Source organism: Diorhabda carinulata, chromosome 4, assembly GCF_026250575.1.
Source record: "Diorhabda carinulata isolate Delta chromosome 4, icDioCari1.1, whole genome shotgun sequence".
Lineage (NCBI taxonomy): Eukaryota > Metazoa > Arthropoda > Insecta > Coleoptera > Chrysomelidae > Diorhabda > Diorhabda carinulata.
In genome coordinates, this window is record NC_079463.1 from 15133905 (window position 1) to 15153579 (window position 19675).

Genomic DNA, 19675 nt, shown 5'->3' on the forward strand with positions numbered 1-19675 from the left:
GTTGCTTGAGTCTTAAAATATGTCGATTTGTCAAATATCATATTATTTTGTATAAGATCAAGTGCTTACAAATCCGAAATATAGAATCTTGAGATTGGTCAGAAAATTTATTTGACGTGAAATTTACAATCTGCATTAATTTTCCAGAAAATCACGTACCATTCGATAAATGTATACCAGATAATGGAAAATATCTCTGTCAAAATAAGAAAACTTGCATCGATACTCATTTAGTATGTAATGGGGTCGATAACTGCCCGGATCGATCGGATGAAGGTGGAATGTGTAATTCTTCATTTATAACCTGTCAACATTTGAAGTGTTCACATGCATGTGTACCGCTACCAACTGGACCGAAATGCGTATGCCCAGCAGGACATGTTTCACATGATAATAACTGTACAGATATCAATGAGTGCGATACGTATGGTAAGTATGTAATCTAGTCGAATAATTCTCTTATTCAGGATTATCATAAAATACGAGGGTAGTCCAAGTATAAGCCTGAATTTTGCTATAAAAATTTTTATTATTAAATTACAGAGCTGGAATTTTTTACAGTGTTCTATAGATAGTCTCCGTCACACTTTATACACTACGGAAGCTTTTGGATGCCTTTTCCGTAAAAATATATCGGCTTCTTACGTATCCATTTGCGTACGAAGGATCCTACCTCCTCATTGTTTTCTAATCAGAAATAATAGTCGCATGACAATAAATCGGGACTATAAGCAGGATGTTGAAGGGTTTTCCAGCCCAATTCATTCAGCTATATGTAGTCCGGCCCTGTCTTGCAACAAAAATGCTCTACGGACTGAAATATCACGTTGTTTTGATGTCTTACAGGATTCACTGTATTTTGTAGAAAGTTACTATGATACATTATGAGCTCACAATTCGTTATCAGTGAGAAAATCAGAAAATCAGAAAATCAACGGCGATTACTCCTTTTATGTCCCAAAACATGGTATACAACACCTTTCCCGCTGACACTGTAACCTTCACTTTAATTGGTGCGCCTTCGTCTTTCTTTCTTAATTCCATAGACACGTGCGTACTAGTAACATCTGTGGTGAATATTCGATACAATAAATTTTCTCCTTTCTCTTCATAACGTTCCAGAAGGCGCGTTCAAACTTCCCTGCTCAAAATTCAGAAGTCTTGGCACCCATCTGGCTGAAATTTTGCGGTAACCGAGCCGTTCCGGAATTATTTGCTCTATACTACCTACGCCGATGCTGAATTTTTCTGTCATATCGGGAACAGTACTGCGTCGGTCTACAAAAATGAGTTTTTCAACTCGACGTTTTCGTCGATAACACTCGTTCTGGGCCTTTTCGGAAAGCGAAACATCATTCATACACTTAAGGCTTGGAGAAGTACTCATTTTCAAATTGCTCGAATAATTTTCGATAAATTTCCGCGGATTTTACATTATATTTAACCAAAAATACGGACTGCATTGCGCAACAGACACTGGTACATCCTTTCTCGCTATAAGTACACTAAAAAGCGAGGTAATGCGATTACGGCTGTTCTCTACGCTTCATAACAGATCAGTCTAATATACATTTTTACAATTTCTCGCGCGTTCATTTAAAAATTCTGGTTTATGTTTGATCACCCTCGTACATTTCCTTTAATTTTCACTACTGCTTCGTTAATCCTGTTTCTTAATACTACTGTCTCTGCTTATAGCTTGGTTTGCATTCAGTTAGTTATTCTCTCAATATGTTTTTGTTTCCAAACAGAATAAAATAAATTTGAAGGGTTTATAATAGTGTATATTTATTATCTTAGGTATTTGTGACCAGATGTGCAGAAATACAGTAGGATCCTATGAATGCTACTGTTCCGAAAAATACTATTTGGAATCAGATAAGAGAACGTGCAAAGCTCGAGGTGGTAACGGTTTAATGATCTTTAGTACAAAAAAGGAAATTCGTGCTCTAACATTAGACTCTAAATCATACTTTACTGTTGCTAATGATTTGAAGCAAGTAGTTGGAGTAGATACTGATGGAGTCCACGTTTTCTGGACTGAGATATTCACTGGTCACGAAAGTATTGTAAAATCTATAGAGGACGGCTCTGAAAGAGAGGTTAGTATATTTTATGATATAGAACGAAATTCATGAATTTCATTTACTACGAATGATATTGCTAATAATTTTATGATAGAAAATAACAAGATAAAAAACCAAGGTCAATCAAATTAACACTAATATCTACGCTATTAGTTTTTTAGAAAGAGTGTTCACCAAGTTCAATGGGAATAGTGTTTTCCAAGGTTAATTTACTCATCATTATTTCATATTCAACTTAATAATACAGTGATTCAAATGCTCAATTCACATTAGTTTTCAACAACATAAAGTTCGCAAAAAAAATAGAAGAATAATATATGAAAAGAAATATTAAGCAAGCAAAAAAAATTCCATCACGCTCTTGAGTGAGTTCGTCAGCACAGAATAGAAAACAAATACGAGTAGTGTCAACCAGGATATGTTGGAGTGCACTGTAGCAAGTTTTTGGAGAATTCTTTTTATAAAAAATGTTCAAAAAAAGCACATTATCATCCTAGTAAAGTCCGAATCATCCATGAGTTGCCTAAATATGACAATTCTCACAGAGTTAAATTCTGAGAGGACTGGGTTTTCACTTCCATATATATATATTACAAATAGAGATAAATGAAAATATCCCATACCAAAGCTGCCATTTCATTATACCCTATATTATTATTTATTCTAGCTCGTTCTCCGTCTTTTGGAAGTACAAAATACATGAGGAATACATGGTTAGGTTAAATTTGCTGTGGACTTGTGCATTTTAACTACGCGAGTAAATTTTGTTCAAAAGTGAACACACTTTTACTGTTGCCACTACACCAACACTTACAATTGGGTGTTTTTCTGTAAACTGGGCAACTCATTGTCCCAGGCTAATTTTGTCAAAAGAAATAAAACAACGTGAATACTTCGTAGATAATTCCAAAAATCAATACCTTAATCTACCGCTGCTCAACATAAAAAATCCACTGAAATAAACTTTATTATATTAAAAACGCTGTTATAGTTCTTAAAAACCAGTCCCTGGCATGTCACCAAAGCAGTATAGTTACTTCAGACTAAATTAATCAAGATAGTATCTATTGGAATTAATCAAATTGTTGCATTATTAAATAAATATTGTTTCATTGTCAATGAGACCTTTTTATTTTACATAAATATCATTTTACAATTTAAAGAAAGGCAATGAAACTTTGTCTTCGCATTTAGTGAACAGTCCTGTCTATATTTTAAATTACGTGTCACGTAACCAAAAGGTTAAACAACGCCTTTTATGCGTGTAACGAAACGCAACGAGTTTAAAGTTTGCGCAGTTGCCGCTAGATAACCCGAACGCCATCTTATTTAGTAGTGTTCGAGCGTCCTTCCGTGGAAGCCGCGTTGTAACCTAACAGCCAACAGTCCGTAAGTCTGGTAAGGATTAATTTACTTCTATTCGTATTTTTTAATGATTCCTTTAAATATTTCTATAGATACATACTTCCTATGTGCACCAAAGTACCATAGATCAATTACATTTTGTACTACTCATCAATGAAATAAAATTAAACAGTCCCCTGGCAGTCTCTCTACAGGACAGGGGACTGTTCCAGCATCCAGGGGAAATTTTTTCGTCACGAAAGAAATATTGTACATCAGTTCAATGCAATTAAGAAACTTGAATGTACACTGACAGAAGAAGACGCTCTTATTCACATGGGCTTTTCTGAAAATTATTCAATTAAATATTCCCAAGATATTCAAGCTTTTCATTTTAAAGGTTCACGCACACAAATAAGCCTGCATACGGTTCTAGTACATTTGAAAGACACAACAAAATCTTACTGCACAATTTCTACGAATGTTTCTCATTCTCCAGCAGGCATTTGGGCTCATCTTAATCCAATTTTTAATGCTTTGCCACTTCAAATTACACATGCATTTTTTGAGTGATGGGCCAGTTACTCAATTCAGAAATAAAAGCATGTTTTACATTATGGTAACGAAAATACCAAAAAGATTTCCACATGTGCAAAATTTTACTTGGAACTATACGGAAAATGGCTACGGTAAAGGCGCTCCAGATCGCGTTTTGTTACCTGCAAGAGGACTGCAGATACCCTGGTCGCTACTGGAGGCGATGAAGAGATGTCCTGCAATTAGTATGAGCCTTATACCAGATGAAGCGATTTAAGAAATGAGCGCCGAAATCGATCGAGATGTAACCAGAATAACAAATTTTGTTGGCACCCTCAAAGCCTATCAAGTCACTGGAAAATTTTTTAATCCAACAGGAATAAAATTAAATTTTACTGAGATAGTGATGAAAAATTTAAGCTGTTTTTGCGACAATGACTGTTGTATGCACGTTAATAACGGAAAAATAATTTATGAAGTTAAGCCAAAACTTAATGTAGAAGATGTGTACACTAATTCAGAATCTGAGAATGAGGCTGGACCTAGTTCTGCTATAGTACAAGCATTCAAAACTGGAGATTACATTGTTGTGAAATTGCTTGGCAAAACAAATATGGAATATAGATATGCGAGAATAATTGACAAGATTGATGAAGAATATGGCGAAATCCGAGTTACATTCTTAAAGTTGTGTGCTAATAAAAGCCAATTATTTAGGCACGATAAAGATAATGTGGTACATTACAGTGGATCAAGTGGTACAGAAGCTGTCTAATCCCAATTTTAGAAAGCAATAGAATGTTTTACAAGTTTGATTCACCTGTAGGTGTTTTCGAGAAAAAATAAGACTTCAAATACTGTTTTTTTATAAATAATTTTATAAATAACTTCATTTTTCAAGACCGATTCTGTATTGTAAGTTTCGAAGTACTGAACATCCTTTCAATATATGTGATTTCAATTAATAATAAGTGAATATCAAGATTACAGTAATAAGTACAATATCACATAAAGATAGTTGATTCTTTAATTTTTTATTATTCAGTTACTCAATTCTTAAGCTTCAAAGTTTATAATAATAAAAAAACATTTAATTTCGATACTAAAATTATATTTTTTATTTAAGTTCACAGTCCCCTGGCTTTGACAACAGTCCCTTGTATACATTTTTCAGAAAATGCTTAATATTTTCTACAGTAATGTAAATATTTGTGGTTCATCTGCCCTATATTAATATATAGACGGATACTTGTTCCCTAAATAAAACTTATTATATTATGAGGAAAAAATTTGGCCAGTTTACAGAGAAACACCCAATTACACTTTTGAAGTGCGTTACGTATCCGACGATGACAACTTGGTTATCGAAAGACGTGGAGTTAAATTAAATAAATTAAATAGTTTATTTAGTACCAAAGGTTCCGGAAATTATAGCTTAGTGTTCAATGATATTATACCATATTATATGAGTACACCATAGCTAATCTAATGAGTCACTTAAATTTTCTTAAATTTCCAGAACATTGTGTTCAAAGCTTTTATTCCCAAATTTTTCTTCTAATTCTTCAACAGAAATTTGAGCTACCCCTGACATAATGATTTCTTAACAAGTTTCTAGTGTTAATGTGCACAATTGTTTTATTAAAAATGCGATAACTAACAGAGTGCGGATTTTTTAATTTAAACGACTGCTTCTATTCTTTGAACAACTTAATTCAAGTTGAGGCAGACTGTTTATACTAGGTTTGTTCCAACCTGCTAGTCTGGACGGAAGCATATATATATATATATATATATATATATATATATATATATATATATATATATATATATATATTACTTGTGACGGTACTTGCTATCTTATCAATTATCGAAAATACCGTCTCGGAAACGGTACATAAACGATACCAAAGTCGGTTGGAACACAAATCATAACGTAATCTATATTGCACACAATCGTCACTGTACCAAGGACCGAACCTACTACCATCACTCCAATACATTCACATTGTTTGGCGCGCGTTTCGATAGCCAAGTTATTACCTTCAGAGACTGTAGGTAAAATAAAACGTCTTAACTTGACCAACCTATTTATAGTAAATTTTGCTACGGATGAACTTTCTCCCGCGGAAAATAACTCCAGCGGGAAAACCACTGGGAAAAATTTCACATGTATTCTTCAATTAATGAATCATGAAGTTGACTCTAAAGGATGAGCCCTCTTTCCCATTTTTAACGCGCTGTTAATAGCATTTTGTCTGTCGCTCCGGACGTCTGTCTGTAGCAGCGATATCTCCTTATAGGAAGCTCAGGTTTTCCGTATTTAATTCCTATATAGCTGTAGATGTGCGGAAACGAAGGAAAATTTTTCACATTTTGATCAATATTTACTATTTGTATTTATTTCATGATTATGATTGACACCCAATTTGTCTATCCGTCCTTATTTTACATTAACTGTGTATTCTGCAAAACATATATTAATAGACTTCTTAATATACCCAACATACTTTCCATCACAATCACCTCAGCTACTCTCACAAATACCATACTCTTCTCCAAATTTATATTCATACTGAAAAATCCCTTTCAATTTTTAATAGAGGGGCACTTAAAATTGGTTAATAAATAGAGCAAAACATAAAAACAATTGTTGGGTAATCCCAAGGATAGAATACTCCAATTTGGAAAAAAGTGGTGTTTATGAAATCAACTGTAATAATATATAATATATTAAGACACCGAAAAAAAAATAATAAATTTTGAGAGTATTTAATAGTGTTGAGAGTTTTCTATGGCGAAATAATTTAAATAGAAACAAAGAGACCATTCTTTGAAGCTAACTCAATAGTTTATTGGTAGAGGAATGCATGTGCAGTTCTCTACTGAAGTGATTTTTCCCGCTAGAATCGTTTTTTGCGGACCCAAGTTCTTTGATCGGAAAATTTAGTATAAAATGGGTAAGTCAAGTTAAGAGGTTTTAGTTTACATTCAGCCTCTGAAGATGATAACTTGCTTATCGAAACGCATCAGACTGTGTAATTGAGAGTGTTGGGGTAGTGGTAGTGGTAGTGTAAGCAGTGTGTTTAATATAATTTTAAGCCTACTCTGTTAAAGATTAAAGATGCTTTCCAAGACCTCATGAATTAAATAGGGTCATATTATATTGGAAAAACCAGTATTAGATGTAAGAACAATAATAATTCAGATAATAATTTAAGTGATAACGTTTTAGTTTAGGTTTCAACAGGTATGCTCACTAATCAAGATAATACTCCATTCTATCCAAATCTATCTCCACTTAATCCGACCTCTCGACGGTTTTTTACTGCCTCTCCCAACCTGTGGCTATTGCCCCATCATTCTTGACCTAGCTTTCGGAACAGCTCTCCATGAATGTCACAGTCATCTTACTCTTTCTATGTTCAACACAATATCTTTCTTTCATAAATCTTCTTTTGTTTCCCTTCCTTATACGTCATTTGCGGCCTCTATCTTTGTCATATCGTCGTTGAAGTTCTAACACCACGTAAGTCACTTTTCGGCTATTTTGACATTTTGATGCCATTCGCTAGAGAACCAGAAGACGTAATGCCCGGTAGCTACCAACAATTAATTGAAAAAGGTAGGAAAATGTTATTATATTATTAAAACTTTGTATTTTTCGTTATTTTAGATATTGCTACTCCTTAACTTCGATATTTTTATATTGTTATTTTTGTATAATCTATTGTTATAATCTTGTTTTCATTAGTTAATGCTATTAAAAATTGGTGAAATGACTTAAGTGGTGTGGTGTTGCTCTAAGGCCCGGGAGTTACGTGGTGTTGTATTGTAACGGTTTTCTGGTTTACCAAATGATCACATTTTAAATTTTAAGTTAAATAGTTAATAAATAATTAACATAAAATTTAAAATACAATAATTGTAATTAGTGCAAGTAGGTTATCCATTTATTCGGTAATAATTATTTCGGAAAATATATATATATATATATATATATATATATATATATATATGAGCAGTGATGAGGAAGAAACTATACTTGAACTTTGCAAAGAATTAAAAATTAAGATATCCCCGAAAAACGTAAAACAAAAATCAATTACCCAGAATGCTATATACCCGATTTCAAACCTTGAAAATTTGGATCTAAATAATTTACTTATTCTAATATTACATAAAAATGAAAATACAACTGTTTCCGAGTTAGTTAATTCACCACAAATTTTAACAGATGATCATTTAAATATAATTACTGAAAATGTAATTATTACATCGAGGGAAGGTGAACAGTCTTCATCGATAATAACAGAAGAAGTTATAGAAACATGTATGATACAAGAGTCAGAAGAATCACGTGAAACCCAATCACGATTATTATCGTCAGAAGAAGTAATCACCGAGAAAATACCAGATGCAGCGACCCAAACTGTAACAGATGGACTAAGTAATAAAGAGCAGAATTTTATTCAAGATATTGATATAGTAGAAACTAATGAAAACGAAAAAACAATTAACGACGAATATTGTGTAGATCTTAATTCTCAACGTAAGAGAAAATGTCAGGTAAAGTCAGATACCAAAAGTGAGTGGACCAAAAATAAATGCAAGAAACTAAGATTAGAGGGAGAGCAGTACATGGGATATCGACGAGATAGTAAATAAGAAAAGTTTAAAGTTTTACATGACATTATGCGGCCTGCGCGAGAAATAGGACCTCACTGCTCTTCTGAAATCTGTGCGAAGTCCAAACTTCGTGGATGTATTACCATAGCAGAGACAGAAAGACAAGATATTTTTTCTATTTTTTGGAAACAAATGGACTGGTCTCAGAGGCAACAGTATGTTGTTTCTAATGTTGAATGTGGAAGTAGAAAAAAAATAAAGAAGACAGATTCTGACTCAAGACGAAATGTTAGTAAGCAATATTACAGTAAACAGTGAGTCTCAAGGTCGTGTTCAAATCTGTATGAAAACGTTTTTAAGTACTCTAGGTATTCCAGAAAATTCTGTGCGTTATTGGATTGAACATTTAGAGAAAGGCATGGCAAGATAACAAGAAGTGACACGACCAGCTACGGAGAGAAAAACAAAAGATTGTGTTACCTTTCTAAAGAAGTTTTTTGATGAGTTACCTAAAATGCCATCTCACTATTGTCGGGCATCAAGTACAAAACTTTATTTAGAACCGGTTGTTCAGAGCAAATTGAAACTATAATTTATACTGTGAGAAATGTAACGAACAGCAGGAAAAGCCCACCTCTCGATGGTAATTCGATCAAATATTCAATGAAAAGAATTTAAGCTTATTTTCGCCTAAGAAAGACCAATGTGATTTGTGTTGTTCTCATAATGTAGGAAACATCAAGGAAGCTAAATATCGTGAGCATATATTTTAGAAGGATAGAGCTAGACACGAAAAAACTCAAGATAAATTAAGAGCTACCAATAAAGAAGTGCATGTATTTACGCATGACTTACAATCGGTACAGCTGTGTCCCAGACTTGAAGCCATGAGACAAAATTATGTGGCCATAACTTCACCATCTACAATCTTGAAAACAAAGACGTAGACTGTTATTGGTTCGATGAGTGTACTGCAGGGCTGGTGGCTTCTGTGTATACTTCCTGCATTATAGACTGTTTGAAAAAACCTTGTCTAAGAAACTACTTCATATAATTCTATATTCCGATGGTTGCACAGCACAAAATTGCAATGCCCTTTTATCCAATGCACTGCTGGAGTTAGCAATGGACTATAACATTAGGATCGATCAAAAAATTCTAGAAAAGGGTCATACTCAGATGAAGGTAGATTCTTGTCACAGTACAATAGAGTGTCAAAGACAGAGACATTTACTTGCCTTCGCAGTTCGCGTCTATTTCAAAGGAAGCTCGTCTTAAGCAACTACAAAGTACATTTTCTCAATTATGAATTTTTCTTCGACTTTTCAAAATCTCATGTATGATTCGATTCGACCAGGTAGAGCAGCTAATGACCCAGTAGTTACGGATATTACAGCATTACTTTATGAACCTGAAGGGCTTATAAAATATAAATTAAGCTATGGTGATGACTACGTATTATTTCCCAAAAGACCTAAACCTAGAAACACTCTGCCAAAACCAAAGTTGTATTAAGTAGAATACCAATTTCTCAGATAAAATGGACCCATTTACAAGAATTAAAACGTGACATACCTAGTGATTGTCATAGCTTTTACGACGGTTTGCCACAGTAAAATCTCAAATTTCGCTAGATATTTTATCTTGTTATTAATTTTATTTCATGAGAAGTTTTCGAGTTTTGTTTTTTTTGCGAATATTTAAAATGTCTTCGAGACTGTTTATATTAGTATCGATGTCTCCATGTACAAAGTAAATTTATGAATAATAATAATAAAAGTGCAATTAAACTTAAAATGTTTGTTAAGGGTAAATGTTTAAATACTTAATTAATACATATAATGTTTAATAAATATGAAGACTGATTGCATTGTAGTAAAATAAATTCATAAAATACATTTTTTGTTTTTTAATTCCTTAAAGAAAATGAAGTAAGTCATTTAAATTTTGATATTAAATTTACAACACAACGTATGTCATTACATTTGGGTTAATAGCTGTTTTTTATAAAAAGTCAATGATTCTACATTAAATAGAACTGTAATTAAGTATACACAAACAGTAAATTCATTTTATTAAAGTACCTATACAAAATTATGCATTTTTTTCTCTCTCCTGAAAAGTTGCTATTTTTGACTTCTGTGGTGTTAGAACTTCAACTACAGCAGAAGTCATAATAGGCTTCATTGTTGTTTTACATATTTCAATTTTACGTTATCTCTTTTTTCGTCTTACCTTTTTCAGTATCACAGTATTCTTACTCTAGCATTTTAGTCCTAGTCCCATGGTTAGTTTTATCAACTTTTTGTTTGTTTCGTTTCGTTATATGACAGAGGTCTGCTAGAAATCTATGAATAAAATGTCTATATTGTTTTCCTAGGTCTAGTATTACCTTTAGTCTAGAGAAACACTAAATATTGTTGCAGCATAAAATTCAATTTCAAATTGTCAATTTCCTACTCGTATTAATTTCAATTTTAATTTTTCACAGATGATTGTAACTTCAGGATTGAATTTACCAGAAGATTTATCGGTTGATTGGTTAACAGGTAACATATACTTCACGGATGCAGAGAAACAGCATATAGGTGTTTGTACCAACACGGGTGTACATTGTACGATTTTGATAAATAAGGATATCCGTGTACCTCGCGGTATTGTTGTGAACGTTGATGATGGGTAAGTTAATGTTTATCTAGATAAATATTTATCTAGACGAATACTTTATTTATTTTCACGGCCGGGTCTTGTCCAATGCTATATTTTATAATGTAAGATATTTTTATAAGGTACAGAAAAGACAAATATGTGAGTTAACTATAGTAGGCGTCCGTTCAATCGGACAATTACTGAAATTTTAACTGGATCATCCAAAGATACCGGCTACGTTTTTAGCCAACGTCGGCGCTGATGTTTTTTGATAGTTAGAAAAATATATATGTAAAAAGTAAGATATGTACACATGTGGTGCGATTGATGTGAAGTAGGAACACTTTTCTTCAGTTCTTCAACTTCGCATCATTTGTCGTATTGTTTTCCCTTTCTTTCTCCATCCTGCCGATACTTGTTCTGCCAGTTCTACTTTTCTGAGTCTTCCTTTCCTTCTTTTCTGGTGTCTTTTTGCTTCTGCCACTTTGTCAGACTTTGTGGTGTTCTTCTCTTTAGATCTCCGTACCATTTTAAATATCTTTTAAATATTCTATCATATAATTTCCCCCCAATTCTTCTCCTCTTGTCACGTTGTCGTCTCTGTGGCTGATTTTTTTTATCAAAAATCTCCTTCCTCGCCTCTAATATATCTTCGGTGTTCAATTTTCTACTGTACCATTTTAATTTCTTATTCTTATTTCCTTTTAAATATCCCTCCTATCTCTTCGATTTTGTATCTTTAAACTTTACTATTGTCTATTATACTAATTCTTCTCAAAATTTTTTCCACGCTTTGTTTTTTAAATTCCTTTTTATTCTTAATAGAATTATTCCAAATTTTTTTTCTTTTAACTATTTTCCTCATTTCTTTCAGTCAGTTTCAATTCCAAAACATCTTCCGGAGCGGATAAATGGTTTTAAAGACTACCCGGTTATTCCTTCAAATAATATGTGGATTAACACATTGAGTCCCAACCAAACTTGAGGTATAATCCAAGAAATGAATTTATTTGAAATACAAGAGCGACAAAATGATGTTTTTTGTATGCGGTCCATAGTCCCACTCTGGGCCCGAGGGAGAGTTGTTTTTTTTAACCTTTGAACGATGATTTACGCTTTTAAGTAAAGCGATGTCTTTCGAAAAATATTATTTGATATCAAGATAACGTGAAGGTAGAGCAAAAGAAAAATTTTAATCAAATATTATTTGAATTATGTTGAAGGAAACAAAAAAAATAGGAAAAGTAAGATTTTCAGTTGAAAAAAACAAGTAGTCCAAGAATAGGTGCAATCAAACTTTAAAGCACATTTAGATACGGTCCCTTGGGTGTGGAGTAGGTGTGTTACACCGATGAAAAATGTTTTAAATTTTACCACTAATCAATTTTGAGTTGCGCCGTCAAAAGGAATTTCCAAGAGTAAGCGAAAAAGCGATGCCTTTTGTCTTATATGTGTGGAACTGCATTCTCAGCCTTGGTATATTTAAAAAATGGCATACTTAAAAAATGAAAAATACTGAGTGATGAAAAACATTATCACCCTCACACTATAATCAAAATATGTAAAACAAAATGAACTCTTCGTGCTAGTCACTTACAACTCCGATATTTTGTGGAAAGTAATTAAGATGTGTTTGCAAAACGTATATTTTTTAAGACATTTTGAATCTAATATTGGATAAACATTGCTCTGACTATTTTTACATATTGCGGAAATTTGTGATTACATAGAAAATTTTAGTCACTTCTAAAAAAGACAACCACTTTTCTTTTTCAAAGTCGTTTAATGCAGCCTAAAACTCTTAATCCTTCATGAGGTTGAATTTGGTTTAGCCAGTTTGGAGTCCTAAAACTAATATTCAAATCAGCACAGATGGTCCACTTAAAGTCTTTGTAGTTTATTTTGTCCAAAACAAATCATATGTTTCTTTTAAATTAGCACTGTACGCTACATGAATGGATGAAATTTTGTTATCATTATTTAGAAGCACGGCTCTTAAACTAGTCTTAGAGGGGTCGATGAAAAACTGCCATTCAAAAGAAACATGCTTGTGACCTGATTTGACTAACAATCCATTAACATCAATACGAAACACTTTTCTCTTTCGAAAAAAAAAAAACAAAACTCTGACGTTTGCTACATTTACATTTGTCGACTCAGAGCTCAAGCAAATATCACTATTAAAGTCGGCCTCTTACTTCTATGGATTCAGATCACTGGATGTATGTATGTATATAGATATTGGGGTATCATATACACTGCGACACAAAGAATCTATTGTGACTGCCTCTCTTGCTGTGATACTGGAGAACCCAGTGTTTACAGCGGATCTATTGATGCCGTTCCTTTTAGAATGTCCAGAATGTGGAAAGGCAGTAGCTGCCAGGGATCTTCGTCTTCTATTTCATACGCCCCTAGGTGTAGTTCGCTGGAGCTCCGTAGTGTTTCACAACTCGTCTGTGCAACAAATTCTGCACGCCGCATTATTTGCTAAGTCTAGGTGTCTATTGAGGGAGGCGATAGTGCCCCGATAGGACTTCTGTTAGTATCAATAAATTAGATTAATACATTCAAGAGATCTTTTCTGATTATTGTTTTCCAGGAAAGTCTTAGCCTGTCTCAGCCCCTGTAGGTTGTTCCAATAATTGGTTTCGCTCCTTTATACCTTCTTTTCCAATGCTTATTCTATTTAAGGTTTCCCATGAAGGGCTCGTCTGCTCCCGCTTTCAGCTAATTATTTTCCCTTCACACTGATGTGTCCCAGAATTTATCATAGGGTAATTTAATTTTACTTGCCTTACTCGTTTAATTTTTCTAGGCAATCCCAAACGAGTTTGAATTTTATGATATTAAGAACAGGCAGCTCTGATGGCTATTGGACAGGATGATAATCTTTTTTTGATAGTTCCTCTCTATATTGAACTGGACACATTTTTCAATTGCATAAATTCCTGCTTGAAAAATGCTTGGTGTGCTGCTCAGGTTTTCAGAGCTTTTGGTTCTGCTGCTTTAGATCTGTTCGTATACGCTTTGATGGCATTTCTGTTCATTTGTTATATGATGTTATAATTCCACTTACTTCTACAGCTTATCATTGGGGTAAATTTTTCCTCAAAGCTAAACTTTTTCGATGCATTATCCTGAGGCATGTCCTAGGTCTGGTCATTACTTACGAACGATTTTTCTTTACGGCTGCGCTTGCACATAAGCAAGCCAGTCTTTGTATCTTCGAGGGATTGTTTCTCATGGTATTCAGACTAGCTCTAGTACCCCAAACCACTCTCCATATGTGATGATTGGACTCATAATTGCCGTGTACATCTACAGTAGGATCTTTGAGCTAAAACACTTATTCCTCTGTGCGAAGTTTCTGCACGCCATCAGGATTTTTGTGTACAGTTAAATTTTAAAATGATTAAAATAACGCTCTATGATATATGTAGTTATAAACTTTTTATCAGTCTGTCGTGAATTTTCTACATACGTAACAAAAGTAATCGGGAGAATTCATGCAACTGCGTGGCATTTTAGTAGCTTATTGCCTTGCTTATCGAACACGACTGTTGTTTCAACTACTAACTTATTCTTAAGCATGTAATTTACCATAATAAACACACTTTACATACAAAAACAAAAATTGGAATCGAGAATATTTTACTTTACAAAAGTTGTTTCAATTATCCGGGGACACTTGTATAACACAAACACAAATTATATCTCACTCATGTCTCATTATCGTCCCTCAAGATGATTTTTAACCAATTAGGCGTAGTATCTGTTGAAGTTATTAAATAAAACCGTATGTATCGAATTTCAGAGATATGTACTGGACCGATTGGGGAATACCAGCAGAAATTGGTTATTCATTAATGGATGGTTCTGGAGATAGACCATTTGTTAAAGATGACATTCACTGGCCGAACGGGATAGCCTTAGATAGGCCAAATAGAAGACTTTATTGGACAGATGCTAAAAAGAAGACGTTAGAAAGTATCGCCTTAGACGGGACTGATCGTAGAGTACGTATATTTTGAAACACTGTTTACACCACCACTACACCAACACTCACAATTACACTGTCTGACGCTCATTTCGATAACCAAGTTGTCGTCTTCAGTGACTGAAGGTAAACTAAACCTTATGATTTGACTTGACAATAAACCTTCTCCCTCTAAAATTAATTCCAGCAGGAAAACCTTGGCGGGAATCCTCATATTTATTCCTTGACTACTAAACTATGGAGTGGGTTGTAACGAATTAGCCCTATATCCCTACTTCCAAAATTTAGTACAAAATAAGTAAGTCAACATTGGGTTTTAATTTACATTCTCTCTGTCTTTGAAGACGATAACGAAACGCGCGTCAGTCTATGTAATAATGAGTGTTGGTGCAGTGTTGGCGTAACAGTATATTCATTGAGAATTACTTGATTAGTTTCGGGTGAAATGTTTCAAAAACAAAGATTGACTTATTGTACGCGAGTAGAAGTTGTAACGAGTGTATGAGTATATTTGAAGTTCTGTCTTCAAGTGGTCATACTATTTTTTCCAGTTTAAATAACCCTCTTGGTGACTATTTCCTCTTTCAAGAAAATTTCGTTACAATGTTAGCATTTATTCGAAAGTTTTCTATCGATTGGTCACATACAAGGAACTATATAATTTCTTTTCTGGTATTTTTAACATCATCTGAGATTATTGCCCCAGATTTTACTTTTTACAATGACGTTTTATCAGGATAGTAAGAACAGTACTAACTATGAAATAATTCATAATCTATGATACTTACATATAAAAATGAGGAAGTCTGATGATGGTATGAATAGTTGCCTACCCAATAGGTTCAGTACTTTGGTAGACTTGACAAATGATGTTTGTTATATGAAAAATATATTCTTTAGTGATTGTTGACTCTTTTGTGAAAGTTTCATTTCGTATTTTGATCAACATCTACTAAAATCTAACAAATTGTTTTATTGGTACATAAAAAGATTCGTCAGAGGGATCGCAGCTAGTAGAATAAGAGCCAGTGCCCGTCAGACATACGTTTAAAGTATTAAGCTGAAAATTTTTTTGCGTGTTCTCACTGGTGTAGGGAACAATGTTTGGGGGTTACAAACCTTGAGTAACGGTGCCTTCGGTAGGTATCAGGTAATCAAGGTGCACAGTATCTGAGCTCTCTCACATTAAATTACAAAAGCTGAAATTTACACAGAGTATTCAAATGACCATTCTAAGTCATTATTCAAAATTCAAAACCTATCCGAAGGGTCAAACACTCCGCCAGACGCGGTAGAAGATCAAATGCATTGAGAGAGAGCATTGCTCAGGTACATGAATGCATTTAAGAGAGTATTCCTGCAGTTTAAATTTTATAATTAACAAAAAATTTATGTGAATATTACTGAAAAATTATCTTACAATAATTTTTAAATAACCAGACATATTCAAAGGGTTAAACACCCCTTTGGACTGGATAAAGCCTACCTAGAACTATACATGAGAGAGCATCAGAAAACTGTTAAGTGAATTTAAAAATAATATAAAATATACATAAATAGATATGTATTATTCAGTAATCATGACATAACTTAAAAAATTTAGAATAATTTAATAATATTGAACGAAACTTGATTATAATATTTCAAATATTATTTTATATATATTTCTTGAGAATTATTTTGTAAGAATATTCAAAGGCTTAGATCTATTTGGAGGGTCTCATATATTTCTTCTTATCTTCGTGTACGTGAATGCGTATAAAGTAGTATTAGTGGGTTTTAGAGATATTGAAATATACAGGTATGAAGTAAATGCCTATTTCACAGTACACTCTGAACAGCTGAACAATTTCGAAGGGTCTAAAATCCTTCCAAACGAAGCACAAGGTCAAAATTCTAAATTTTTGGGGCACTGGATTCAACAGATGCCAGTATACTTTTGACTCCGAAAGTTGAAGGTACTGTTTCGAAAGAAAATTTTAGGAGCAAAATTGCAGTGAAAAAAGTTTATAATCATGGAAGAAAATGTAGATTGTGTATTTTGTCATGAAAGTAGTGGAATTGTGATTTTATTTCTTGAACAAACATTGAAAAGGTGTATTAAAATCACGACAAAAATATAAACTTAAATATAAAGATGCAGTTTTACCAAGTGGAGAGATGGAATGTGGTTACCATAGAGAGTGCTACAAGACATTTACAGCACTGATGAAAAAATATTATGAAGATCCAGACGTGATTCCAACACCATCAACTTCGACGGATGAATCAACCATCTCTACTACACCAAGATCATCAGAAAAAACATTACAATTTGTAGAACAATTTCAATGACCCATGAGGTATTTGAGGATGTAAGTGATCTTGATTCAACCTTAGAAGAGATTCCTACCAAAAGTGATGCAAATTTTGAAATTAGTTGTAAAATTTGCGTGTTTTGCAACCTTAAAAGAAAAAACATCGATCTAAAGTCCAACCCCTTCATGAATCTGAAGCAGAATCATTTGAATCCTCGATAATAGATTTCATTAAAGATCGAGAGGAACACAAAGATTTATACAAGAGATAATAAATTATTTTACTCCAAATAAAGATGATTGAATATATTATAATATTAAGCATGAATAATATAAATAATAATATAAAGCTAAATTCAATTTATTTACTTATATTAATGAATAAAAAATCTAAATTTAATTTCTATGTACAGGCGGGGTGTTTAACCCTTTGAATATGTCTGGTTATTTAAAAATTATTGTATGATAAGTTTTCAGTAATATTCACATAAATTTTTTGTTAATTATAAAATTTAAATTACAGGAATACGCTCTTAAATACATTCATGTACCTGAGCAATGCTCTCTCTCAGTGACAAAAATGACAAAAAAAATTTCAGCTTTATTCTTTAACGTGTGGCAGGCACAGGATCTCACTCTATAGTGTGTTTGAACTACGAGATATGTACTAGGAATAGGACAATAATTATATGTATTTTTTCGATAATAGAAAGAAAAAGGTGAAGGCTTGATGTAATATCTAATAAAGATGGATATGGTTGCAAACAATTAGCAGTTTAACCCAAACAGAAAGTGTATAGCGTCAATGACGGCTCTTGGAAAAAATAATTTTTTTAGGTGTTTTGAGGAGGTGCTATTTCCTTTGGTTCCTTTAAGAAACGAGGATAGTTTCTATGATGTTTTTCAGGTGGAAATTTACTAAATGGTATACAATGGGCGCACAAGTAATTCTTCCTTAGCTCGTATTTGCTTAAAAAAAGGACTTTTGGGCTAATTTAGTAAAATGAGACGTTTATTCGATTTTTTCAAACCTGGAGTTTTACTCCATGTTTCTGATCCATTATCATAGCTGGATAATTTCTGAAAAATACATTAAAGTTTGAGGTTTTATGGAAAAGTTCACACCGAGATATTTAATATCTATATGAAGGATTTTGGAAAATACTTGCTTCTTCTTAGGAATAGAACTAGAGTGGTCTTGAAGCAATTTATGCTCAGATCTTCATTGATACCCAATCTCTGAGCGATTAGGGCAGGTCACATTTGATATATTGATTATAACCTGCATTGGTTAACTTTCTAGGCAATTGATCGACTGCTAAAGACCATAGTAGTGGAGACACACTGCCACATGGGCAGCAGTTATCATCTAGATTGATAATTCCAGTATCCAGTGTTGCTATACCCCAAGCTAACATGCTTAGTTCGACTCTTTGTCTTGATGAATAGAATGTCTTGGCCTTCTATACAGAGAGATCTTAATAAGCAGTTATGTTCTAATTTAAGAATCAATAATTTCTATTTTCTTCATTTCCAATCGGTAGCTGTTCATGAAATCTCTGGCTTTTAAAGCCTCCTAACTAACATGATCAATCGAGAAAACCACTGCTGCACAATTCTTGCTTGTGTCGGTGAATACAAAGATTTTCTAGTGCTTGTCAGAGCAGTTATTCTGATGGCATAAAACGACAAAAATTCGTCTGTTCTATGTTCTATGTTTACTACTACTGTCAATGTGATAAGGAATTGTGGATAATGTATTACAAGTTTACCCTATCGTAGTTGGTTGCTGCAATTGATAACATGGTCTGAAGATGCCCCCTCGATACACGGGTCATATTTTTCTATAGGAAAGATTGATGCTGCTAGTCGATCTTGTAGTTGCTGCTCAGTGATTAAGGCATCCTGGGAGCGGTTGCCCGAAACAATACAAACCTTCACTACTTCCAGAGTCTCGTTATCATTTGGAGGATTTCTTGTATATGTTGTTTTGATAGACTCATTAGACTCTGCTATTTTAGCTTCTTGCTGGGGGTGATTTGGAGTGAATGCTTCCGACCTAACTCACTTTCCAGCAGGTGCAGCTGGTTTTTCTTCTCTCTCAACGAAAGCTATTCGGCACAACCTCGTTG

At 33.4% G+C, this 19675-nt stretch overlaps 1 protein-coding gene across 1 annotated transcript in view; it reads left to right on the top strand.

Annotated features, from left to right (window-relative positions):
* Positions 1-19675, top strand: part of LOC130893169 (vitellogenin receptor) — a 98318-nt gene that overhangs the window by 22655 nt on the left and 55988 nt on the right. The window contains exons 5-8 of the mRNA XM_057799048.1: positions 148-429; positions 1801-2102; positions 11089-11276; positions 15064-15265. Coding sequence (XP_057655031.1) covers positions 148-429; positions 1801-2102; positions 11089-11276; positions 15064-15265 — 974 coding nt within the window. The remainder of the gene's footprint in view (positions 1-147; positions 430-1800; positions 2103-11088; positions 11277-15063; positions 15266-19675) is intronic.